The sequence below is a fragment of the Tachyglossus aculeatus genome, chromosome X1 (assembly GCF_015852505.1).
Source record: "Tachyglossus aculeatus isolate mTacAcu1 chromosome X1, mTacAcu1.pri, whole genome shotgun sequence".
Classification (NCBI taxonomy): domain Eukaryota; kingdom Metazoa; phylum Chordata; class Mammalia; order Monotremata; family Tachyglossidae; genus Tachyglossus; species Tachyglossus aculeatus.
In genome coordinates, this window is record NC_052101.1 from 95,536,497 (window position 1) to 95,563,210 (window position 26,714).

At 46.1% G+C, this 26,714-nt stretch overlaps 1 protein-coding gene across 1 annotated transcript in view; it reads right to left on the reverse strand.

Moving 5' to 3' along the window:
• The window catches only part of PRKAR2A (protein kinase cAMP-dependent type II regulatory subunit alpha), a 163,607-nt gene that overhangs the window by 15,649 nt on the left and 121,244 nt on the right, over positions 1-26,714 (reverse strand). The window contains 4 exon segments of the mRNA XM_038772105.1: positions 3,510-3,584; positions 9,371-9,472; positions 13,944-14,097; positions 21,838-21,944. Coding sequence (XP_038628033.1) covers positions 3,510-3,584; positions 9,371-9,472; positions 13,944-14,097; positions 21,838-21,944 — 438 coding nt within the window.

Consider the following 26,714-nt stretch of genomic DNA (forward strand, 5'->3'; position numbering starts at 1 on the left):
TTGGGAGAAGATAATACAACAGATTTGTCAGATGATCTAGTGGACCTTAGCTTACGACCTCGTGGATCCTACAATTTGGTGGAATTCATAATCCCCAAGGCGAACAATACATAATATGCAAACCAAAAAAACTACATAAACCCAAAATGTTGTTAAAAGATTAAGGTCGAGACTAACTGATAGAACAGATGCAGTGCGAATTAGAAAATGAAGTACAGCGAGAGGTAGAATGGCATAATCCCAGGAAGGGGTTCCCGGGAAATAACATCCATTCGGAATCACTCAAGAATCAGCAAAAAGAGTAGGAGCAAAAACACATTATGAGATTCCTAAGAGACCATACTTTAAACAAACTACCTTTAGTAAATTTCTAAGAAAGGAATAGTCAACAAACAGCGCAAGTGACCAAATGTACTGGGCTGAAAAGTGAGACACGGGGCAGGATTACTGAAGGTAGGGTCAATGGTCAAAGTTCGCTGTTGGGGAGTTGGGGGGGTGGGGTGGGGAGAAATAGGCGAGGGAGTCAGAGAGACAGGGAAAGGGAGAGAGAAAATTATCGGAGGGCTAGAGAGGAAGACTAAGACACCCTCCCCACCAACACACACAACACTCTTTTTCTCCCTTCAAATGCTAAGTCATTTCCGACCCATAGCGACTCCGTGGACACACCCTCTTCAGAATGTCCCATCTTAATAATAATAATGATAATTGTGGTATGTGTTAAGTGCTTACTGTGTGCCAGGCACTGTATTAAGCGCCAGGGTGGATACAAGCAAATTGGGTTGGAGGCTGTCCCTGTCCCATGTGGCCCTTCAAGGCCCTGCTGAGAGCTCACCTCCTCCAGGAGGCCTTCCCAGACTGAGCCCCTTCCTTCCTCTCCCCCTTGTCCCCCTCTCCATCCCCCCCATCTTACCTCCTTCCCTTCCCCACAGCACCTGTATATATGTATATATGGTTGTACATATTTATTACTCTATTTATTTTACTTGTACATATCTATCCTATTTATTTAATTTTGTTGGTATGTTTGGTTTTGTTCTCTGTCTCCCCCTTTTAGACGGTGAGCCCACTGTAGGGTAGGGACTGTCTCTATGTGTTGCCAATTTGTACTTCCCAAGCGCTTAGTACAGTGCTCTGCACATAGTAAGCGCTCAATAAATACGATTGATTGATTGATTGATTGATGTGGGGCTCCCAGTCTCAATCCCCATTTTACAGATGAGGTAACTGAGGCCCTGAGAAGAGAGGCGACTTGCCCGAGGTCACACAGCAGACCGGTGGTGGAGCCGGGGTTATAAAGTTGTTCTGGTACACGTACAGCCCTAGACAGCCAGATGATGAATTCATTAGGAACCATAAGGAACAGAGCAGGAGGTGGTGAGAAACCAGTGGGAGCCCCCGCTGTCACTGGCAATTCGGGACGGCATTAGGTGGTCTCTCGAAGCCAGCGGTGGCTTAATTATTGTTTCTCTTCCCTTCTGCTGCCACTGCTGCTCTAGTCCACGCACAGCTCCTTGCTGTCCCCACGACAGCAAGCAAAAGCTTGCCGAGTCCCTTGGGGGTGGGACCAGGGGGAGAAATTTGCGATGGTCTCCACCAGCGTGGGGCATGTTAACGGTGAAGGCGAGGAGAAAAATGCTAACTGGTTCTGCGGAGTGGTGGCCCTTTTAATATCTTTTGAAAATGCCAATTCAGACCACTCCCAGAGAGATGATAGCTCAGGTGAAATCCCATTAGCGAAACCGGGGAAGCGGCACGGCTTAGTGGAAAGAGCACGGGCCTGGGGGTGAGAGGACCTGAGTTCTAACTCCGGCTCTGTCACTTGCTTGCTGTATGACCTTGGGCAAGTCACTTCCCTTCCTCTAGGCCTTGGTTTCCTCAAGTGCAAAATGGGAATTCCATATCTGTTCTCCCTCCTACTTAGAGGGTGAGCCCGATGTGGGTCAGGGATTCTGTTTGATCTGACTAATTTGCATCTACCCCAGCACTTAGAACAGTGTGCTTAGCAGGTATCCTTGGAAGACGAAAAAAAAAATGCCCAAGAAATTTGGTTTTTACAGAATTGCATTTTGGAAATCAGTTCAAGGCTGCTCTGCTTCCCTGACGAATCCACTTTGCTGACTCCAGTGGTCTTCAAGGTACACAGAGGGGACGGCAGGAGAAGCAGGGTGACTCTCAGACTGGCTGGAGGGCCTCACCCATGATTAATAATGATGGTATTTGTTAAGCGCTTACTATGTGCCAAGCACTGTTCTTAAGCGCTAGGGGGGAACACAAGGTAATCAGGTTGTCCCACGGGGGGCTCACAGTCGTAATCCCCATTTTGCAGATGAGGGAACTGAGGCACAGAGAAGTTACGTGACTTGCCCGAAGTCACACAGCTGACAAGTGGCAGAGCGGGGATTAGAACCCATGACCTCTGACTCCCAAGCCCGTACTCTTTCCACTGAACCACGCTGCTCCTCTTGCATGAATGCTTCTCAGCATGAATGATGCTGTAATGACATTACACCCGTATGACTGCCCACAGAGGCTGGATCTCTCCCGAGCCAGAGCTAGATCGGGCTTCTCACGGAGACTAGAATGTGTTGGCGACCCTTTTTCATTTGGATGTGGCAACCGATTCTGTTCAATTTTTAACTGTGGGCAACCGCCCAAGACTGCAGATCACGCAGTGACTTTTGGAGGAGGTTTTCATTGTGAGGTTTAAAATTCACTTGAGAGGACTAAAAAAATATGCAATTGTAAAAGGAATTTCATCAGGGCTTTGAAAAACTTCTGTTCACTCATTCATTCAATCGTATTTATTGAGCACTTACTGTCTGCAGAGCACTAAGCACTTGAGAAGTACAAGTTGGCAACATATAGGGACGGTCCCTACCCAACAATGGGCTCACAGTCTAGAAGTTTGTTGTACTGACTTCCTCATAGTTATAAGTCCAGCATTTCACTCGAATACAATAGTTACTGCAGTGATCAATAGGTGGAAGACCAAATCCAGGTATGGCTAAGTGATTCTGATCACATTTAAGACTAGCTGATGAGCTTAAGAGCAAGGATTCAACAGGTAGGACATGCCTCCAAATTTCTAAAAATTACACAGGACTGGGGGCTGAGATCTGTGATGAAAGAAACCGAGAGAATTGATCTTACTACAAAACATCTTCAAGGGATGATCCCAGCCTACACAGATCTGTAAGGTTTCAATAACAGTGAAGCAAGAGACACAGTCAGTGGCAGAAGGTGTCATAACAAGAGCAAAGAGTGTAAGTTAAGGAAGGGAACATTTGAAGATGCTGTATTAAGAAATTGTCACCAAGATAACAGCAACTGGGTAATAGGGTGCTTTTTTAAAGGGAGACTTTTCAGGTACCCATTAAAAGCAGAAACTGAAGAGTGTGTTGGGCTCTTAGGATGCGGTGGGAGTTCTGTGAACTGTTAGGGATCACAGGAGATGCTTTTCTCATCACTAAATGTATACTAAAATGGAAAATCCAAAGTCTTTTTACCTGAGCAATGATGCGCTCTCCATCTTTATAGATCTTCTCTCCTATTACATCAACAATCTTCATTCTCTCCGAGACCTAGAACAACAATCCACAGCCCCATGATTATAAAACTCAACTGGACAATACTGTTAGAGCTTTTGAGACATTAAAGTGACCAAATATACCTGATTAAAAAAAATTAAGATGCTTTAGAAACAAAAGAGGAACCCATGGCAGTTAAAAGGACTAATTACTGAAATGTCAGTTATACTTACATACATGCATCTATATATATATTTTTTTAAACAATGAATTAGGTTAGTTCATTCCAAATATTTTCTGCCCAGAACTCCTTCACCCATATGACTTTGTTTCAGGGAACCTTGTTCAATTTCTTACCTGCTGTCCTCCTTCATTCCCCACAGCACAAGTTATTTTACCTCCATAATATGGTCACCCTTATTCCCCTCCTAAAAGAAGCCAATCTGCCAAACCCTCCTTTTGCTTCCAAATCTCCTACTTGGCTCCTTCTCCTTTCATCTCAGTTCCTCGTCTTGAGCCTCCTGATAGCACCTTAAAGTCCCAAAGAGCCCACACAAAGAGAAAGAACCTCACTGACCTAGGCCTACAAGCTCGTTAATAATAATGACAACAATTGCATTATTTGTTAAGCGCTTACTATGTAGCAAGCACTATACTAAGCGCAGGGGTAGATATAGGACATTTAGGTTGGACAGAGTCCCTGTCCCACATGGGGCTCACAGTCTAAGTAGAAGGGAAAACAGGTATCAAAGCCCCACTTTATAGATGAGGAAACTGAGGCGCTGAGCAGTGAAGTGACTTGCCCAAGGCCATCCAGCAGGCAAGTGGCAGAGCCAGAATTGGAAACCAGGTCCGTGCTCTTTCCACTAGGCCATGCTGCTCCTCGATTGGTTAAAACCTCTGATGATGATGATGATGGCAATTATTAAGAGCTATGTGCAAAGCACTGTTCTAAGCGCTGGATGAAAGTTCCAGTCCTGTGCTGTTTTGCCCCTTCTCCCAGATAGACAGCATCACCGTATCACAGGGGAAAATGAAAACCTCCAAAACTACCACCTTGAATTTTTAGAATCAGATTTATTGAGCGCTTACTGTGTGCAGAGCACTGTACTAAGCGCTACAATGCCCATCAAAGGAGTGCAAATGCCTTAAAAAGCCTCAGAAGTAAGGATTACTTACCGTAACCTGAGTTCTCTGAAGGTGTGTAGACACGCCAGATGATCACTCGGGTGGTAGCTGCTCCCGGATACCCTCTGGGCTCGTTCTTGTAAAGCTTGAGGGGCTGCCTCCCTGGATAGCAGGCGGGCTGACCAGAAAGAGGTCAGGCTCTGCCCCTCCCATGTTCCCAGGGAGGCCGGCCCCTCGCTCCCCTCCAGTTTCCCGACAGAGCCGGAGCCCTGCTGAAGAGAGCACAAAGAGAAAAAGCACCGCCCTCAAGAGAGGGGAGGAGGGCAGGGGTGATCATCTGGTGGGTCTACACACCTTCAGAGAATTCAGGTTACATTACGAAACCCTCGCTTCTCCAAAGATGGGCACAAGGACACACCAGATGATCACTCTGGTCGATTCCGTAACTGGTTCCAAGAAGGCAGTGGGATCAAGGCTACTGAAACAGGTGCTGCAGGATGGCGCTACCAAAACGGGCCTCTGTTTAGGGAAGAAGGAGAAGGGGCCAAGATAACCACGTCTGCTTTCCTCATTTGGCTGGTCCTGAAAGAGGATCCGACCGATACTCTTCCCAAAAACGCCTCACCCAGTAACGCTAAGGTTTCCCACCCAGACTCGTGTGATACCACATAGTTTGCCTCGGCCAGACGAAAGGTTGAGAGTCAACCATAACGGCCCCAAGTTAAAGTAGCGGGAGTCACATCTTTGACTGCCTTTAGCTGTAACTTGCCGGCCTCGTCTATATCCCCGACGGTATCCCACATGGCTTCAATGTCTGCCTCTGACCGAAGGAACAAATGGCCTCTGAGGGGGTTCGGGACTTTCTGCTTGTAGCCCGCTGCATAGCCAAAGAGCTGGCAGCAGAATTTAGAACAAGAAATTCTTTACAAGCGTCTACGTCAATGCGCTTGGAGAGGGGTCAAGGGGTTAGATACCACACGAGCCTCCCCTCGAGGGCTGGTACTAGCCAGGTGGGAATAACTCCCTCGACTGTGGGATTGAGGACACAGGGTAAAGGGCCCAAGTGTGAGAGGGACACTTTGTACTCCATAAAAGAAGATGGGGCATAGACTACCAGGTTCCGGAGACCATGTGTGGCCACTTTCCTAGGAAACGGACTACCAGGGTCCTGAAGACACGCGTGGCTGCTTTCCTAGAAAATGTATGACAGGACACTACCACTCACGCTGCGATGGAGAGGCTCCAGAAACAGAAGGACTGCGGAGCTTCCTCCGAACCTTCGGGCAATAGCTTAGCTATTCCCGACGGCTCCATCTTCAGAATGGAGTCCAAAAAGTTGGACCACTTCTTCCTTTAGACAGACCTCCTCACGGAAATGCTCCAGAGAAGGGGCTCTAGCTCACAGGATGGGGGAGCTTCAGGGTAACCTCCAGTGGCGGTGAAACCGACAGCTGGTCACGGGAGGAGAGCAACTGCATAGACTACTGTCAGCTCATGAGTACTGACATTTGCTGAGCGAGAGGTTTCGCGGCACTGGAAAGGGTCACCACCTCACCCTGAATGAGTGGCAGAGCGGGAAGAATTGAAGTAACTCTGCTCTTTGGGTTTGGAGGCAGGGAGGCTGACTAGCAGGGATGACCCCCAGAGCCTGGGAGAAGCTGTCCGGATCTAAACCAGGCAACCGTTGCAAGTTTTCCTAGGGTTTCCAAGTAGGCTGGGGAAGGAACGGTTACAGAAAGGGCAGACTCGCCTGAGACCATGCTGAAGTGTAGCCAAGTCCAAGCGGGTCTCAGACATGGCCTAGACTGAATGCAAAGGAAGCACTTTGGAAGAGGGAAAAAATAAAAGAAGAAAAGCCAACCAAATCCTATTACGGAACAGTATCTCTTTCATTTCTTTAGTCTTTTTTTTCTTCTTCTTCTTCTTCCAGGAGGGAGTGGTGGGGGAGCTGTATGGTGTGTGGGTGCATGAGTTGGGGTCTTTAGCTTGCCCAATGTGAGCACACAGAAAGACCATCGAGGTCACTGCCATAACTCATGTGGCATTTCCTCCAGCATTTCTGAGAGAGATGCAAGCACTATACAATAAACTCTTGAACTCTCCTCTAAGCCTCTGTTGTGCTGCGTGAATGATCGTAGAGGCTGATCGCAGGAGCCTTCCCGCAAGAGCAAAAAGAGAAGGGTGGGAGAGGGAGGTCCCTCCATGAGGATTCACATCAGTGGGTCTGGCTGGACCAGGTCACACCTGCTGAATTGTTTCCTACTTAAGAGAGAGAGGGTAGAGAAGTCGGGTTGGGGAGGGAGTCGGGAACTCAAGGACCGGTAACCCTCCCCTAAACTGGGAGGGCCGTGGGGAGGATCGGGAATAGGGCCCGGGAGCCCAGGTCTGAGCCTGCAGCCACCTGCTGAGGGGCGAAAAGCCACAGCTTACGCAGTCGCAGTGTGCCAAATCTACGGAGCTCACTGAAACCAGCCACTCTAAGATGGCCGGGAGGATGGCAAAATACACAGGGCCCCGACAGTCTACAACTAGGGAGCTCCCATTCTAGGCCAGCGGACTTTGGAGTGGGAAGTATCCTCTGGTCAGCCCTGGGAGGAGTGGGGGAAGGGAGGAAGGGGCAGTAAAATGTAAAGGGTCAGCATGAACACAGGAGTGCTGGAGCACTGCAGGAGTTTAGTCATGCCAATGAGTGGGTTGGGTAAGGTGGGTTGGGGGGTTGGGAGGGGGAGGGAGGGAGGGAGGGAGGGTGTGTCACCCTCCACTGGCCCAGACTGAGTTAGCTTACCTAAGGTGAGTCTCTGAGGTCTCCACAGCAAGGCATCGGGAAAGAAAATGGAGGGGAGAGAGGGGCTGGCCTCCCCAGGAACATGGGAGGGGTGGAGCTTGACCTCTTTCTGGTCAGACCGCCTGCTATCCAGGGAGGCAGCCCCTCAAGCTTTACAAAGACGAGCCCAGAGGGTATCTAGGAGTGACTACCACAGTGATCACCTGGCATGTCCCTTACCCACCTTTGGAGAACATCCCCGAGAAGGAGAAGGGTGGATACCATTCGTGTCTTGTAGATATGGAAACCGAGGCAGAGAGGAGCTAAGTGATTGTCCAAGTTTCACACAGCAAGTCAAGGGCAGAACCAGACCTGGAATCAAGGTATCCTGTCTCTAGATATCCTATATCATGCTGCCTCTTAAGCAAATCTGGAACTTGAACCAAAGACTTGAAATTTAAATACTCTTAAGCAGACCGGCCTAGAGACTGCAAGGCAGTGCAAGAAAGTCCCCATTGGGACAAAGCTCTCAAGCCGGCTAGACTATTTCCTTTTTGCTAATTGAGCAGAGGAAATGTGAAGAAAAAAAAATCTGCTCTAGTCTATTCTGGGGGGTAAAAAACCCCAACAAACCCCACCCCCCAAAACACCAAAAACAAAAACCATCATGCATTTAGGAGGAGGTGTTTTAACATCAAAACCATTAAGTTGTGCTTTGTTATGTTGGGCCATACAATAATAATAATAATGATGGCATTTATTAAGCGCTTACTATGTGCAAAGCACTGTTCTAAGCGCTGGGGAGCTTACAGGGTGATCAGGTTGTCCCACGGGGGGCTCACAGCCTTGATCCCCATTTTCCAGATGAGGTAACTGAGGCACAGAGAAGTTAAGTGACTTGCCCAAGTCACACAGCTGACAATTGGTGGAGCCAGGATTTGAACCCATGACCTCTGACTTCAAAGCCCGTGCTCTTTCCACTGAGCCATGCTGCTTCTCTGCATCAATCTGCATATCTGCGGCATATCAATGTATTATACCTGTTTCAAAGGTTCTGCCTCTTTAGTTTTACCAACTATCACGTTAAAGCCCAAGCCTTTAGAGATAAACTAAATGTGGCATTTTGAAGAACGCAGCTTCAAAGACCTATTGTTTTTCCAGTCAATTGATGGTTGACAAAATAGTGCTAAATAGTGCTTATGTCAATGCCGATATACAGTGTGAACTCTCGAGAAAAATCAAGAACAATTTCTTTCATTAAGCCTTATCGGCTCTTTTGTCTCTCCCACGCATAACGTGAAAATCTGATGGGTCCAGTTTGTGTTCAAGGCTTGAAAAAGGAAAGAGTCCCTTCTAATACAAAGACCAAAAGAATGATATTTGAGTTCATTATTCTAAAGAACAAAAGTACATTGAGTAGGCCAAATGGATTTAAACTAAATCATGCTTTGTAATAAACATCACAATTTTTCTAAGTATGCCATTAGACGGCAATTGGTTGTTTTTTTTCCCTTACAATTCAAGAAGTATGCTTAGCGTTCATGAATACGAGGGGCTAAGAGCTGGTTTATCCTAGATCTAGTATAAGCAGATGCTGACAGCTTTCCACTCCGATCTTTCTAGTACACCTCCATCCTGCTTTGTTTCACCCCTTGCTATTTCAGTCTGCGGTCTCTCTTGCTACAATTTCTACCAAAACATATATGATTTTTGTGAGAAGGATAAATGCCAATCAGGATGAACGAAGATACATGCATTTTCATCTGGAAAAATTGGATCAGAACATTTCATGCTAGTGACCACAAACCAAATTGATTTGGTATGTTTTTTGGTGAAAGTACACAGGACTCATTTTAAATCTAGCCCTTTAATTAAAAATCTCATTTGGAAAACCACCCCCAAACAAGTACCACCTCAAAACTCAAACTTTCCCCAAAACAGACCTTACCTCCAGGGATTTAAGAAGAGGCACGGATTCAATGAACAATTCAAACATCTTTCTCTTCTTCGCATTGTTCTTCAGTATGATTCTTCTGAATGTCACTCGATCCTGCAAGACGGGGCACAGATGTGTCGGCTGTTATAAGTGAATGCTAATGTCGACTTTTTAAGAGTCTGAAAGAAATATGGTGGACATCACAGAAACCGAAAAAACTGCAAATGTTATTAAAGCAATTGGGCGCTTGCAAAATTGGCATTTTACTCACGGAGTAATTACAGATATTGATTACAGGGCAACTAGCAGTAATCTATGAGAGCAGTAAATCCATATGAGAGGGAAAAGTCAGATCCAGTTGAATATTTATTTAGTCAGCTATCACTTTTAAGTTTACTGCTCAAGGGGCCTTGAATTAACCACATGAAGGACAAGTAGAAAGGAACTTCAAAATGCAGTAAAAACAAACAAGGAACAACCTTCCCATCCACCTCAAAGCCCCCGGGCTCACGCTAGCCATCTGTCCTGGAAACAGGCCAGGTTGTAGGCACTGTATGCAAAACCCAAGAGGTGTGGGAAAGGAGAAGGAGTTGGGGTGACACTTCCTCCCAATCCCTCCATCTTCCTCACATTATAACTGGGCTTCTGCTGGGGAGGCTGGAGGAATTTTAGGAGACAAGAGGAGAGAGACATTTTGCCCTTCTCAAACACGCCTGCAAGCAATTGCCGCTGTGCAAGCGGCCAGAGGAATATGAACTGCCTGTAACCAAGGCTAAAGAGTCGTGTACAAATGGGTCCGTCGTCATTTGTGCCACTGAGTCAACTGTGCACTTCCCCCTTCCTGGAGCTGCTGGACGCGCTACCGACTTATTGAAATAACCATAATGATTCTTTCGACAACTCACAAAATAGGGAAATCAGCATGTGCAGCAACCACACATAACTCAGCTCTAATCTGGCTCCTAAAAATAAGTGTTTTTTACCAAGAATTGCACTGAATTTATTCTTGTTGCTAAGTGGGGTCATAGTTCAGGATAAGCTGAACCAGCCTGAGCCTTCTCACATTTCCACTAAGAGTATCCTCAGAATCTTTAGCTTCCCTGATAAATGCTTCCCTTACCTCATCTTCCTCCTCTAACGATAATTTACTGAAGACTAAATGTCACGAATAGAGGCATTTTAGAAAGCTCTATATTAGACAACTGATTAGTAAAACAGCCCGTGGCCTAAAGCAGTGTTCTGTACAATCACAGGAATAATAAGGACTCAGTTTTTGCCCAGTTTTTTTTATGGTAATTTATTAAGCGTTTTACTGTGCGCCAGGCACTATTCTGAGAACTGGGGTAGATACAAGGTAATCAGGTTGGCCAAAGTCCAGGTCCCACATGGGGCTCACAGTCTTAAGCCCCATTTTACAGATGAGGGAACTGAGGCACAGAGAAGTTAAGTGACTTGCCCAAGGTCACACAGCAGATAAAGGGCAGAGTGGGGATTAGAACCCAGGTCCTTCTGAATCCCAGGCCCGTGCTCTATCCGCTGGGCCATGGGATCAAAAACACCTGGCAAGCCACCAGCAGTCTGCAAGTGAAGAAGAAACCATCTCGATTTTCGTATGGAAAAACTGAAAGCAAACCAGGGACATATTTCGGGGAAACAGAACAATTCTGGTTGCCTGACTTCTAGGCCCTGAGTCTATCCACCAGTCTCTGTTTTTTTCTTCTTTCAGTCAGAAAAAAAGGAAAGGATTAACGGAACATTTCTAATCAGAATTAGAGGGAGATTTTAAATGTCTACTCAGAATGCACCATTGCATCCGTGCACAGATAATAATTTTATTCGGGAGATGCCTTGACTAGGTTATCTTTAAATCGAAGGAACCAAAACACATTTTTCCCTTTCCTTTTTCTGATTTAGAATAAATACTCTCAACTTTCAAGTGGCTTGTGTTGCACTGTCTAATGTGCTGGTTAAGAAAAGGATATTTTAGATCCTAATGTGATTCTCATTTTGTTAAAACAGCATTCTTTTATTTCACGCTTTCAATTCTGCATTTGGAAGCTAGACAACTCCCTCAAAATGTCCTGATGTTGGAGGACCAATGGAAGTATAAATCAGCTCCCCTCTCCCACCCTTACCATTGTATTTTTCCAGAGCACTGGGACACCAGTGGGTTCCACCCTGCTGGAGGGCCCACCCACAAACAAAATTCAGTGATAGCTCCAGACCTGCCCTAAACTCTTCTGCCTATTTTAGGGCACCCTAGGACATTGCCCCCTCCTAACTCACTTGGCTGCTCTCCTACTACAACCCAGTCTGCACACTTCCCTCCTCTCATCTATCTTGATCTCATCTATCTTGCCACTGACCTCTCACCCACATCCTGCCTCTGGCCTGGAAAACTCTCCCTCTTCAGAGCCGACAGAAAATTACTCTCCCCGCCTTCAAAGCCTCACCTTTCTCCAGTCTTCTTCACTAAGCCCTCATTTCCTCTTCTCCCACTCCCTTCACGTCACCCTGATTAGCTCCTTTTATTCACCACCCCCACCCCCTTGTCCCACTTACAAGCATTTCTGCACATATCTGTAATTTATTTATTTGTATTAATGTCTGTCATCCCCCTCTAGGCTGAACTCGTGGTCAGGGAACCTGTCTACCAACTCTGGTACGCTGTACTTTCCCAAGTGCTTAGTACAGTGCGATGCATACAGTAAAGCACTCAATAAATAAGTTTGACTGATTGACTCTGCACACAGTAAGTGCTCAAAAAATACGATTATCTCACTGGACACCTTCGGGATGGCTCTCTGCCATGTTGCCTTTTTTATGGTATTTGTTAAGCACTTACTATGTGTCTCTGTTTTAAGTGCTGGGGTAGACACAAGTTAATTAGGTCAGACACAGCCCCTGCCCCGCATGGGGCTCACGGTCTAAGTAGGAGGGAGAACAGGTATTGAATCCCCACTTTACAGTTGAGGGAACTAAGGCACAGAGAAGTAAAGTAACTTGCTCAAGGTCACATAGCAAGCAACTGGCAGAGCCGGGATCAGAACCCAGGTCCTCTGATTCCCAGGCCCATGCTCCTTCCACTAAGCCATGCTGATCACAGAAAACAACGTTGCACAGAGCCAGGAAGAAAGTTCTGCTGACAGCACCACCCTCCAGATGTCCAGTGAAACCTAAAGGTTATGATAAAAGAATGAGATAGCTAACAGACTGCACACTCCCAAAATAGTTTGCCTGAATATACATATCTCTCTCTCTCTCTCTATATATATATATATATATATACACACACACACACACACATATATATATATATATAAAAGAGAGAGAGAGAGAGAGAGAGAGAGAGAGAGAGAGAGAGAGAGAGAATGCCAGAGCATGGGAGAGAGAGTATGCCAGTCATGTCATTTCCAGATCTCTCATTATAGATATGTAAGTAGCTTATTTTTCCAGTGGGAATATATCTGGCAAGTTTCAATTAGCTTAGGATAAACAAAGTCACAGAGGATAGAGAGGAAGATATAGAATCTGTAGGTCTGCCTAGGGGGGTGACAGTGTGGCCTAGTGGAAAGAGCATGGGGCTGAGAGTCAGGAGACCTGGATTCCAACCCCAGCTCTGCCCCTGGGCTGCTGTGTGACCCCGGGTGAGTCACTTCACCTCTCTGGGCTTCGTTTTCTTCATCTGCAAAATGGGGTAACATCCAGCTCTTAGAACAGTGCTTTGCACATAGTAAGCACTTAACAAATACAATCATTATTATTATTATTATATCTGCTCTCCTTACCTCTGAGACCGCAAGCCCCATGTGGGACAGGGACTGCAGCTGATCTGATTAGCTTGGATCTCAGCCAAGTGTTTTGGATAGAATAAGCGCTTAATAAATACCAGTTTCAAAAAAACTGAAGGAAACAGCTCATGACTCATCCCTTTAATACAGGGCGGTGGCTCTTGGTGACAGAGCCCTGGTGCGGCCCTAGGTGGTACAACCAAAGACGTTGCTCAGGGCACACGTCCAAACAAGATCACTAATCTAGCATCAAAGTTCCCCGTGGACTTTCTGAACTCCAGATCCTGAACAAAATGCCAACGAAGATCAACTCTATCCTGTCTCCCCAGTTTCTCTTTGTAGTTTCTAGTCACTCTAGTCAGACCTAGTACGGTCTGCTGTCGTGAAATTAATAATCAAAGATAAAGTAATGCTTGTGCACACCGAAGAGCTCTGGAACTCTTGGAGAATGAAACCATTGGCTAAACCTACTATCAGATCATTTACAATGGCATTTGGGATGGTTCTCACACTAAATTACAGTTACCCGTGCCTCTTCTCGTTGACAAAAACACAGAAAGGGAATGATAATTAAAGCTCCAGATACCAATAAAGTGATAAGGCCCGGTCTTGTAAATATAGCTGGAATTACGGTTTACTGACCAACCATTTTAGGGAAGTAGAAAACTGCATTAACATGAGGACTTCACATGCTGCTTGACAGAGCCAGCAAGAGATTTACTATGGAGCCAAATGGACAAGGACGCAGACTGGGATATGCCGCTCACAAATGAGGGTAATTTTCTCATACTCACCAGTCCCCAAAGAGCACCTTCTGTTGTGGCTACAATGGTAGCAGCTCTTGGAGTGTTGTACATCAAGGCCAGTTCTCCAAAACTTCCATGGTTATCATAGCGGCCGACACAGCGATTTTCAGACTCCCTTGATACGAAAATATTATACAATCCACTGGGGTAAAAAAAAAAACAGAAAGGACAAATAATCTGTTAGCCTAAACTACGACGGAAAATCAGTTCGAGAACTCTCATCTCAAGGTGTGTATAGGATGTACGCATGCCGTACCCGCTCTGCTTCGTCAGGCCTATCATCAAAGATCACACCTCGCCATGCAAACTCGCTTCAGAATGAAACTCCTTTTTCGTTCACCACTTCCCATTCCTGGCAGGATTCTATCAACATTTTAGAGCTAGAACACCCCAGTTTTGTTTCTAAAATAGCATCTTGGGCTTCGACCTAACTAAAGCAATCATTCAGTGGAAAAAGAGGCTTTTACAAATCTGTGCTGGCTTCTCCCTATTTACTTGGCCTCCTGTCTTTCACCATCTGCTTTCTCTCCATTCATTTCCTTCCTGCCTTCTCACTGTGCTCTTAGCATCTACCCATACATATGCAGCGTATATTTGTGGGCAATCGCTGAAGACTACAAAACATTAGACTTGGACTTTTCATGACGGGACCCCTTCCTCCGCCCACATACATTTTGAATTAGTGAGGCTTTTCTCTTGTATTTGTATCTGCTAAACTTCGTGGTTCATTTCTTTAGTTTCACACTGGCTCTGTCGGTCTTTCTTCATCCTTGTTCCTTTATGATGCTGTACACGAGCTGCCCGCCCCATGCTCTCACCTACCTTCCACTCCCCTCTTTGCCTCTCTACTCTCTTCCACTCACATCTTTGAGCAGAACACTCAAATCACCAGCTCCGAGATGGAGCATGTCACTGGTTTGCCAGGCAGGTCAAAGAATGGGAGGGAGAGTGAACAGGGAATGGAATTTTCAGTTACTGATACATCCAGGTTAGAAAATAATGTAAAGCATATCGCTGCAATCCCAAGTCCAAAAAGAGACCAAAATAATATACCTTTAAAAAACAGTGATAGAGAGCCTTAATAATTACTGCTCTGTGATGGAGCAACGCAATGATACACAAATGAAAGATAATGGATTAGAAGTTACGTAAAACAAAGCCTTATGTTACCATACTGGAAATCTTGCATTATTTGTTTCCAATCAGAGAACACAGAGCTGTTGAAATGGGCTTTTAACCTCTCTGTTGAAGTTAAATACAGTACTTCAAAGGTTGAAGGGGAAGGAGAGAGACCAAGTGAGGTTTAAGCAAAGGTAAATTTAGCATAGGCTGCAAAAGTGTTAACTTGACTCTTCAAGACTGAGAAACTGCCAGAAGAAATTGATTACGGTGCTAGCGGCTTGGGCAGCGCCACTCACACTCTTGTCCCTTGCCAGGCATGTTTCACCTGGGGCACAAAGTGCAATCAATCAACCACTTGTCTGCTGGGTGACCTTGGGCAAGTCACGTCACTGGGCTTCCGTTATCTCATCTGTTAAATGGGAACACTGGGAGCCTCATGTGGGACAGGGACTGTGTTCAATCTGATTAGCTTGCATCTACACAGTGCTTAGTACAGTGTCTGGCACACAGTAAGCACTTAAATACGATTAAAAATAGTACCTTTGAGCAGAGCACTATACTTATTATTATTATTATTAATAATAAGAATCTGGGACAGTACAAGAGAGCTTGTAGATATGGCACCTGCCCTTGAGTAGCTTACATTCAAGTCAGGGAGACACACACTGAATAATTTACAGCTCGGACGAAAGAGAAAAAGGGGATCTGTACGTGAATTAGTGCTTAGTAATTAGTGTGTGGAAGAAGGGAACAGATGGGCAGGGGTGTGGCACGATACAAAGTGCACATCTAAGTTTTTGATAGGTAGGATCCATTTACAGCTGAAAGGCCTGCAGCAGAGTGCTGACAGTCCACAATGCCATAACCCAGTGGGCAGTTACCCGTTAGAAGAAATACTGGCATTAAAGTCAGCAGCAATATTGTGAAAAAGTGCTAAAAGATCCCTGCACGTAAACACATATGCACACTCTCAGTTCTGCCATAACGTGTGCTTCCCCTAGGTATTTTGACTACAACGCTAGAGTAGAATGAGGGAACATCTTCTAACAACGAGAACCTGACTGGATACAGCCGAATGCAGTGTTGGAATAAATGGTTAAGGACAAGGTGCATTACTGAACACAGTGAATACTATACAGGGTGAGCCTTGCCTTAACACAGGGGTCTGCAAGGACACAACCCCTGCTTTATAAAACTGGGGGTTGGGTGGGGGTGTGTGTGTGTTAATTAAGCAAATTGAGTTGGACACAGTCCCTTGTCCCATGTGGGACTCACGGTCTCAATCCCCATTTTACAGATGAGGTAACTCAGGCACAGAGAAGTGAAGTGACTTGCCCAAGGTCCCACAGTGTACAAGTGGTGGAGCTGGAATTAGAACTTATGACCATGAAGCGAAGAATGCTGCCTTGATGCCGGGTGACTAACCATCGCTATGTAACTTTCTAGGCTGTCCCCTCTCAAAGCTGCCAAATCCAGTCCTTCCCTACCTTCGATGGGCCGCCTCAAAAACAAAAAACAACAACCTCCCCACAAATGAACAAAGAGTTCCTCCAAGAGGCATTCTTTCATTAATCCTCCGGTTAGGATGGCCCATCAACCACCCTTAGCACTCGGGCGAACATTAGTGTATTTGCTCCACATTTATTTTGTTGCTACCAGTTGTACCTATGTGTTCCTCATTGCTCCCACTGAACGTATACTACCTATGAATAAAGCTCCTTAAGGACAGAGGCTATGTTTCCACTTCTGTTGTATGTTCCCAAGCTCTTATTACAGTGCCCGCCACTGTACTAAGTCCTCAATACGTGTCATCCAGTAATTTGTATCCATTTTTCAGCATCGGTGTTTTTACGTGCCCTGAAATCTTCCATGACATCCGGGGTGTCAATTTTTCACAGTGAGTGCTGACGTGAACTTGGGGTGAAGCGTGGTGAGCAGGGACTTAAAGGGATGTGGCAAAGAGGGAGAGGCGAAGGAAGAGAGGAGGAGCAAGGGGGAATGTAAGGGAAGAGGGCACTTACCTTAGGCTGTCGTGACATCTTCATCAGCAGTTACTGTGCCAGCCCAGGAAAGGCTAGGGGACCTGGGAGCCACTATTCTCAGTGGCTGTGCAGATTAAGCCCCACGGGGTTTCAGACTGCCACAGGAGCAGCCCGGGAATCCTGACACCCGCCTCACCCTGGGATATCCTCTAGCTTGTCTGGGGGAAGGGGAGGTCCACAGTGAAGAGGGAATACGGCTCATTCTCAACAGGTCCGGTCCCGAAACCCAGTTGGGAATGAGAAGAACCTCGCAGTTGCCAGGGCTGGGCCAGGGAACTCCGTCTGGCAGCGGAGGGCCGATGCGGACTAACTACAGCTGCCCACCGTACCCAAAATCTTTGGGGGTGACAGTTTTTTTTAACTCAGTGCCAATCCCAGGGAGGGCACTCTAGTCCTCAAGGAGCTAACACCCATGGGGATCATCAGATTTTCCACTAACACTTCTGGGCAGATTCGGAAGGCTTGAAACAAATGTCTAATTGTGAAAGCCTATGCTTGCGAGTCTGAACCCCTGTTTCTAAACTCACTAATCTTCTTGGTCACTCTTTTTGGTGCCACTGTTGCTCCTCTCACATGTGCCCTCTCGGAGTCACCACTGACCTTTGACACGGGGGATTTGAATATCGTGTTAAAAACACGTGTTGACATGAAGATTTAAACAAACGTGGCAGACCGGAGCTTCAAATCCAGACAGTGTCAGTGGTCATTTTCTGACTGGCCACATTTGAACTCTGCCTAGATCATCGGGCTCTAAAAAGTAAACTCTCAACACCCACTGCATCAGTTGACACACCGTGAATGCAAATCCGAAGAAGCTCTAACTTCAGTCGAGTTTTTTAAATATTTGCAATAGTGCCAGTGAGTAATAGCTTAAAAGAAAAACCATGTGAAAATAATTCTGTGATGAGACAGTATGGTACATGAGTCAAAGTTCAGAGAAGCTCCTGTTCCCACATTCATTAAAGTCCTCACGGTTATTCTTGCTAACTTCCCACTTTAATAGGGAACTACAAATACACATTTTAGCCATTCTTGCAGAAGGATTAGATGGGCATTTATCTATAAAACTATCATTAGAAGCTGAGTGTAATCAGAGACACTGAAGGTGTTAGAATTGTTCCCTTAACTGAGTGCTTTCATTGAAAGCACAACATATGATACATAAACTGAGAGTTTCTAAAACTGCTCTCCAAGAGTCATAAATATTTATAACTAGAATAACTGCCTGGCTCCACCTGGGATTTTAGAGAGGCAGGAACAGAGCAGCCCCATCCATACAATCACTCAATCAGTGGCATTTAGGGAGTGCCAAGTACTGTACTAAAAACAGTAGCAGGAGACACAATCCCTTCCCTCAAGGAGCTTACCACTTCATGGGGGACGCAATTATTCAGCAACCCATGTGCACACACGCACAGTAGTACTCAATCCCTTCCCCCCGGGTAAAGCAGTAATCTTCCCCGCATCAAACACAGACACACACACACAAGTATCAACTTGCAAAGGAGCAGCAGGTGAATAAAATGGAGGGTCTGGCCAAGCAAAAGAGAGAGTGCTGCTGTACCAGACCATTCTTAGACTGTGAGCCCACTGTTGGGTAGGGACTGTCTCTATATGTTGCCAATTTGTACTTCCCAAGCGCTTAGTACAGTGCTCTGCACACAGTAAGCGCTCAATAAATACGATTGATGATGATGATGATCAGGCCTCCCCTCTCCAGGGGAGAGGGAACCATTGCAGATGTAGAATATAAAATCCCGGGCAAGGATATCACAGCATCAGATTAATGATCGATCAATCAGCCTGGTATTCTGTCTCCGACAGGGGTAACAGGAGGCTTAGCGAAACGGTATAATGGATTTTCTCCTTGGCATCAACCTTAAGGTTTAAGACTGTACCATGTAACATCCCTCATTCTCCTGCTAGTAACCCATTAGGGACCATGAACCCAAGAATGTATCCAAATTTCTCCTGGAACTGACATTTTCTGTCTATACAACTTCCTGTGGTAATGAATTCCATCTGCTTACCACCCACTGTGTGAAGAAGTGTTTCCTCTTGACTGCTTTGAAGATACATCGTGTCTTAGTGTAGTGGAACACCATCTATGATTTTGTAAACCATTACCCTCTTGGCCTCCCAACCCTCCCGGCTTGTACTTCCCAAGCGCTTAGTACAGTGCTCTGCACACAGTAAGCGCTCAATAAATACGATTGATTGATTGGCCTGTGTCTTTCACAGTCTATAGTCCCAAGGAAGTGTCACCATTCTCCTGATCATCTTGTCGGACCTTCTCTATACGTTTTGCAGCTCTATTATGACTTTGCTAAGATGGGATGACCAGAACTGCACACTCTCTTCTAGGTTCCACCGTTTTAGATCTTGGATACAAGATAACAAAATCATGTCTTTTTATTTTGTTTGCGATCCCCTTTCTGATACCGTTGGGCTTTTCTGACTGCTGCTGCCAGTGTGTGATTTAAAAGAACGGTCAGTAATGTCTCTGAAATCTTCCTGCAGCATGACTATTAGCTCTGAGCACATAATCATACAGTGGTAATTTGCATTTTTTCCCCCTAGATGCACTTCATTACCTTACAGTTGCTCATAATGAAGCTCATCTGCCACTTTTCAGGCCACTTACTCGGTTTTATGGAGGTCTTCCTGGAGTTTATTTCCATCTCCAACCTGACCAAATCCAACTTACTGCTATCCAACCACAACCATTTCAATCTGCCACCTCACCTAAACCCTCTTAAACCAGAATTCAGCCCTCGCCTCATACTGGCACTTAGAAGCTCTGGACCCACTCCACTTTGCCCAAGCGATCACCCGCCTGAACTCCCTAGGAACCTTCCTCTCCCTCGATTGTTAGGTCCACACCATTAACACCACCCTCTCCACCAAACTCAACTCCCTATCCCCAGGGGTTCATTTCCTCCGCAAGGGTTCATTTCCTCCACTCCTGTGTTTGTGCGGCTGAGTGCTCGTGGCTGAAATCAGAGAAGCGACATGGCCTAGTAGATAAAGCGTGGGCTTGGGAGCCAGAGGACCCGGGTTCTAATTCCGGCTCCGCAACCTGCCTGCTGTGTGTCCTTGGGCGAGGCATTTAACTTCTCTGTGCCTCAGTCTCCTCAACTGTAAAATGGGGATTCAATACCTGTTCTCTCTCCTACTTAGCTGTGAGCCCCATTTGGACAGGCCTGTACCTGGCTTTATTATCTCGTATCTCCCCCAGCTTTGAACAGTGCTTGACACCTAGTAAGCCCTTAAATACAATTTTTTTAGAAATCCAGGTATCAAGCTGACTTTTGCCATTTCAAATTCATTATGACCTACTATAATCCAGGCCTCTCTTCCAGCCAGTCACGCTTCAATTCTTCCACTCCCATGGCCTCCACTTACTAGTCCAAACCATTAACTCTCTCCTGAAGCCTCCGGTGCCCCCTTGCCTCCCTCCTCAAGCCCCAATAACCTCACCAACTACTTGGTTGATAAACTTAAATTCAATTAGGTGTGAACTTTCCAAAGGCCATCCATCCCCTCCTCAATGCTCTATTATTCCCTTCTCCTCCTTCCCAGCTATCTCTAAAGAGGTGGTCTCCCGTCTGCACTTGATATCGACCCCCTCCCCGTCTCTAAAACACTTACTCCCAACTCTCCTCCCTTCCTGCCCTCAGTCTCTCAGAGAGCTCATCCAATTGCACTGCTTCAGTTACCACCCCTGAGGATGACTCGATATCGACCTCTCCGGCCCCAACTATTCTCTGGTTAGTCCATCTCACATTTCTTCTTGACCGATCTTCATTGCATTTTACTGATTGGAAAAGCTTAGGCGGGGGTCATCTGCGATGCGAGGTTTCACTGTACATTCTCTCTTCCAGGTCATATATAAAGGCATTAAACCCAGATGCCTTACAGTTCTCTCTATTTACACTGAAATAGAGAGATATTTACACTCCACCTCCTATTTCCTAAGTTTTAGCCAGTTTCTTATCAACGATGGAACATTCCGTCCAATTCCACGATTACTAAGTTGTTTTTTAAAGCGTTCGGTGTGAAACCTTGTCAAAGGCCCTTTGAAAAATCTAAATATACCATTTGCACAAAGTCTCCTCTATTCAGAGGTTTCTCATCTTTGTACTGGGGCCTCCTCTCCCTTTAGCGAAACCACGGTGTCTTTCTCCTGCCAGGTTTGGTTTCTCTACAGCCAGGCCTCTCTCCTTTCAGAGCTCGCCAACCACTTCGAGTCGCCCCACATCACAAACACACACACACACACACACACACACACACACTCTCTCTCTCTCTCTCTCTCTCTCTCTCATCCCTCCCTACCTCGCCAGGCTCTATTGAATGCTCATTGTGCAGCAATGCAGACCAAATGAGACAACCACCCCATTCCATTCTTGTACATTTAGAAGGATTCTATAGATAAGGAGGGTGGGAAACTTTCTGGGAACAATGGGAGAAGGGTGAAGTCAAGTGGACTCTGGTAGACAAATGGAAATGTACTTGAATATAATGAGGCCTCCTGGTTATGAACTGGGCCATCTTGTAACTCACATTCACCTATTCACCTTTGTTGGCCAACCTCCCTACCTCCCGGCTCTCGCGCCCCCCCCCCCCCCCCAAAAAAAACTAGTGGAAACTTTAAATTCAGTATTCCTGTCAAATGAGACAACGGGACTGTGCAATTTCAAAGTTCAATTTCTTACCGTTCGATGACATAAAAGTTGTCTCCATCATCTCCTTGGTCAATCACATGTTCCTGCGGTTTCACCTTCCTCTCAAACATGGCATCAAGGACCTGAGACAACTGCTCCTACAGTTTAAACGGGAGGAGAAAGACGCTGCTTTCAACATTTAACAGATGAAAGGCTATTATGCCATTTAATACGTTCTCACAAAGGTGATTTGTAATCAGTAATCGCGGGGTGTCATCCAGCTTTCGTCTCTATGTCTCATGGCAGCGTGCAAATGGATTTTGGGATGACATTCAAAAAAATCATTTCTGCAGGTCAAAAATATATCAGAACGTAAGACACAGACCCATGGTCCATCTAGCCCAGTGTTCAGTTTCCAATGATACCACAAAGGATACATGAAGGAACAGTGTGCTGTCCAGCCCAGGTGAGCCAAGGCTTCTCCTTGAAAATCCAGTTAGGAAAAAGCAGATTCTCCAGAACTTAATGAAGCCTGTCTACTTGCTTTGTTTCGTTGTCTGTCTCCCCCTTCTAGACTGTGAGCCCGTTGTTGGGTAGGGATTGTCTTTACCTATTGCCAAATTGTACTTTCCAAGCACTTAGTACAGTGCTCTGCGACACAGTAAGCGCTCAATAAATGCGACTGAATGAATGAACTTACCCAGCACGGGAGAGTATTTTTTCTAGGACTGATAGACTGTAAGGTTTGAGATGTGCCTCCTAAATGCTCCCTAAGGGAAGTAACTGGCAATTTTGTAGGCTCCCAGCTCCTGCCGGCTTCCCAGGGGACAACCCAGAGACTTCTCTCCTTAAAGACATTGCAACAGGCTGAAGAGATGCAGTTTCCGGGATTGGGTCTGGGGCTAAGATCGGACCAAGGTCCAAACGGAAGGCAGACGGGAAGCCTTGAGTCTTTGCTGGCCGTGCCCGGCTTGTTGAAGCAGGAGGGGGACCCGGGAGAGATGCCCAGAGAAGCTGTTTGGAGACTGAAGCACACTGGAAAGCCCATGGCAGCAGGAGAGCTGGGTTGCTGCCAGCTCTAGATGGGCTGAGCCACCTTTTGAGAATCCCAAGATGGCAGAACTCTGGTTTGGGGAAAAGGCAAGGAAAGGAAAAGACTGCATTCCTTAAGAGAATTTTTACCTGAGGCTCTTGGCCTAGAACTCACACAGTTTAGAACACTTCAACTGCCTAGCCCTTGTTTGCACTTTCACTTAATGTTCCAACCTACACTTATTTGGGTAAAAAAATTCTGTTTTCCCTTCTTCTTCCCCGCATAAAGACACGTGTGCCTTGTTTTCTGGGCATCCGCGTTACCGGGAGAGGGAACAAAAGGCCCTACAAGGCGGCAGCTATTTTTCAGCTATGGCTTTGGGTTAGACAATCGAACCCCGACCGATTCCAGTGCCGGCTGGGGGCGAGAAGCCACTGAGGGAGAGAGGGAGGGAGCACTTCAAATCACTGGATGGTGGAAGAAACCACCACATCATCTCAGAGTGCTCTAGCTGGGAAACACTCCCTAAAGTGGAGTGGAAGCATGGGGATCCTGCAATACATAAAACTTCTGTCACGTTCAGGCCGAGCAAAATTCTGGGACACGCGGGCTGAGGTCAGACCTGGCACTGACTTCGGTGAAACATTCAAGGCGCTGTCACATGCCCTCCTCGACAGCCACCATTAAAGAGCTTTGGCTGTACCATCTCACACCCCTAACTTTCCTCCTAAAAACCCATTATGGACCACTTACCCTTGAATTTATTCAAAGCCTTCTTGAACTTATTGATATTTTCTGCCAGCACAGCTTCCTGTGGTAATGAATTCCATATGCTTACGATCCCCTGAGTAATATGATTGTAACAGCTACACAGCCACCCACAAGCACAAACACAATCCTGCATCCAGGTCTCCCACTATAGCACAATTCACATTTCCTGTCCATTCTTCTATAGAATGTAGGGACTTGTGATCAATGTTAAACTTCCTTCCTCATTACAACTTTCCTTCAAACCATCACCAATCCTCTCCCGGTAAAGATTCAATTCCCCAAAAAAGGGCTTTGTTTGCTCTGAATTAAAACACAGGAAGCAGAAAGGGGGAAAAAATGTGGCTCTTACACATTAGTACTCAGTGTTTATGATGCCTCATGCTTTAAACCTTTTCTGTTCCTATTTTAACATGACTAATTATAGCAGCCCTAACAGGCACCCTTACATCGGAGGCCGTGCTACCACCTTTTCATTGTATTCCTATTTTTTCCGTCAGTACACTTTTCCTCCAAGTACTAGGAGAAATTCCCAGTCTGCTCCCGGGTGTTCCTGCCCTTGTCAGCGTTCCCCGTTCTTAATGCTGTCCCTGTCTCTTCTCCTACTCCAGCTGGACTCTCTCCCCTGGGGCTGGCTCTGTTCCTCTTCTCTCTCCCAGCTGCCCTGACGGCTCCAGGCGCTCTGGCTCTGACCCTGACCCTCCTGCCTCTCCATCTCTTGTCTTCTCTTCCCCTCTGCTCTTCCTCTTCGTTTTGCCCTCCACACTCTCAGACAGTCGCCCCCTAAGAGCTCACCCTAAGCCAATTAAAAGACCTTCGAGGTGATCCCGGCAGAGACAACTTCAACGATATGGCTCTTAGCATCGAAGCAGCTTCAGTTCTAAGATGAGATCATTTGTATTTAATCTTCTTTTTAAACATCTGAAATGGTGGTTACCTTGGTAATTGTGAACTACTACGCTCTCTTAAAGTAAAATAGGAGCACCAGCATAAGGAGCCAAGAGCTTGGTTATTTATCTCAGAGTATTTGATTCAAACAATGTCTCAGTGCCCCACTCTCACCTCCTGCCCCCTGCCCCCCACAGCAAGCTTTTTCTATCGCAGGGGGGGGACGTGATATACAAATATCATATGAACAAGGATCATTCTGTCGTCTGAAACTGGGAATCTTCTCTGTAAAAGTGAAATGAGATAAAGCTCCTCTCTTTAAAATTAGCACGGATGGAGTTGTTTAATAGAGTTATCTATCCCCTAGCCTCAAGAGAACTCTACTGTTCTAGAACTTGAAATTTGTCTCATTCTTGACTCCTGAAGACAAACTTGCTTAAGGTGTGTCGCTTCCACCATTTGTATTGCTCAGATTGCGGATAGCGATTGCAGCCACTTCCTGCAGGCCCTGTTATTGTCTGTGGTTCTGCTTCTTCATCTCCCGGTCCACATGGGTTTGCTCAGACTCAATTAGCCCATCTTTGACTGCTTTATACCAGCAGTCTGTCTGCTTCGGCCATCCCCGGCTACCAGGATTGATGTTCCACAGCTTCAAAATATAATGTGATTAAACAAGCCGAATATCAAGTGACCTTTACTGATGATATTATTTGAGGGGCAGGATCGGCATTCAGTGAAAAGAGACAAGGGGACAGGGCAGTGATTCCCAATCACTCTTCGCCCACTAAGGTGGGAGATGCCCAAGTAGCGCTCCTCTCTCCCCCCAACAAACACACACACACACACACACACAAAATCAATCCACAGGGCAAGGTTGTGGAGAAGATTCCTAGCCCCGCCCCACCTGACATAGTTCCTGCAATCCAGCCAGCTGCTAGGACCTCAGACTCTGCCCAGCAAGGGGCCCCCAAATAAGGGACATTTCACCTTTTCAGGAGTTATGGGGCAATTCCAGAAACCCCTGCACCGGTAGGAATTCCCAACTACAGCCTCCTAGGGAGCTCAACTATGTGTGGGAGGAGCGAGTGCTTCCCAGTGCTCTGAATCCCATCAGATTTCCTCCCACTCCCATCCCCACTCGGAAATCCCTTTGCAGGCTCGGTCCACGGTCCAGGCTTTCTGATCATATCCCGGGAAGGCCTCTAAATTCCCGCAGGCCCCAACTGAGGTCGCATCACCTCACTTTCGACTCCTGTTCCATACCTGTTCCTCCTCCTGCTTAGACTGTGAGTCTCGTGTGGGACACTGTCTGAGTCCGAACATATTATATCTATCCCAGTGCTTGGCACACAGTAATCACTCCTTTAGTGTTATTCTAAAAGGATTATTCCTTCTCTAGATCATCAACCGGCAGGAGGTAGTAGCAGTCAACATTTCAGCATTTTAGTCACTGTCACATAATGTAATTTGTCCTACTCCTCCTGAGCCATGAAGGAAAGGCAAGGTTTACATTTCCTGTTGTTTATAGGGATTTGCTAATAGCAATATTGATTGTTACCCTCTATCCCAGCGTGACACCAGGAGCAGCCCTAGGCTTTGGTTTTGACTGCTTTCCAAGGCACATTTAAATGGGCACTGGGGTGAGGATATGAAAAGCGGACCCGATCCACTATAGTGATACTCTGCATTTGTTGGGTAGGGACCGTCTCTATATGTTGCCAACTTGTACTTCCCAAGCGTGTAGTACAGTGCTCTGCACACAGTAAGTGCTCAACAAATAAGACTGAATGAATGAATGAAAAGGAACCAGAAGATGCTTCAAGTGACGTGGTTCCAATTTTACATCTGTATTCTAGGCGCAAAAGTCATCGCTTCTACAACAAGGCAGTAGTTCTCTGCTTTCCCCAAACTCCGGGTTTATCCAAAAATCATGTTGTGACAGCTGCTGTTTCAATGGAAAGAAAGGGATGAGGGAAAATAGCTGGAACACCAGGTAAAATTCAAGTTGGTGAAAGACTCCTGACCCCAAAATAAGGCTTCTTTCATTTCAGATTTTAGCTCTATAAAGCTTGAACTATGACCTGTTCCTCTGACATTACCGTCACTTTTGTTGGTGGTCATCAGCAGCTCATGTTGGCTCCGCTTAAAATCAGTTTCTCATCAGCAATGCATTTTGAATAAATACCTGCTATGTAGGGGTTGTCTTTGAAATGCTACTCAGGCTTCCACAAGATCCTGT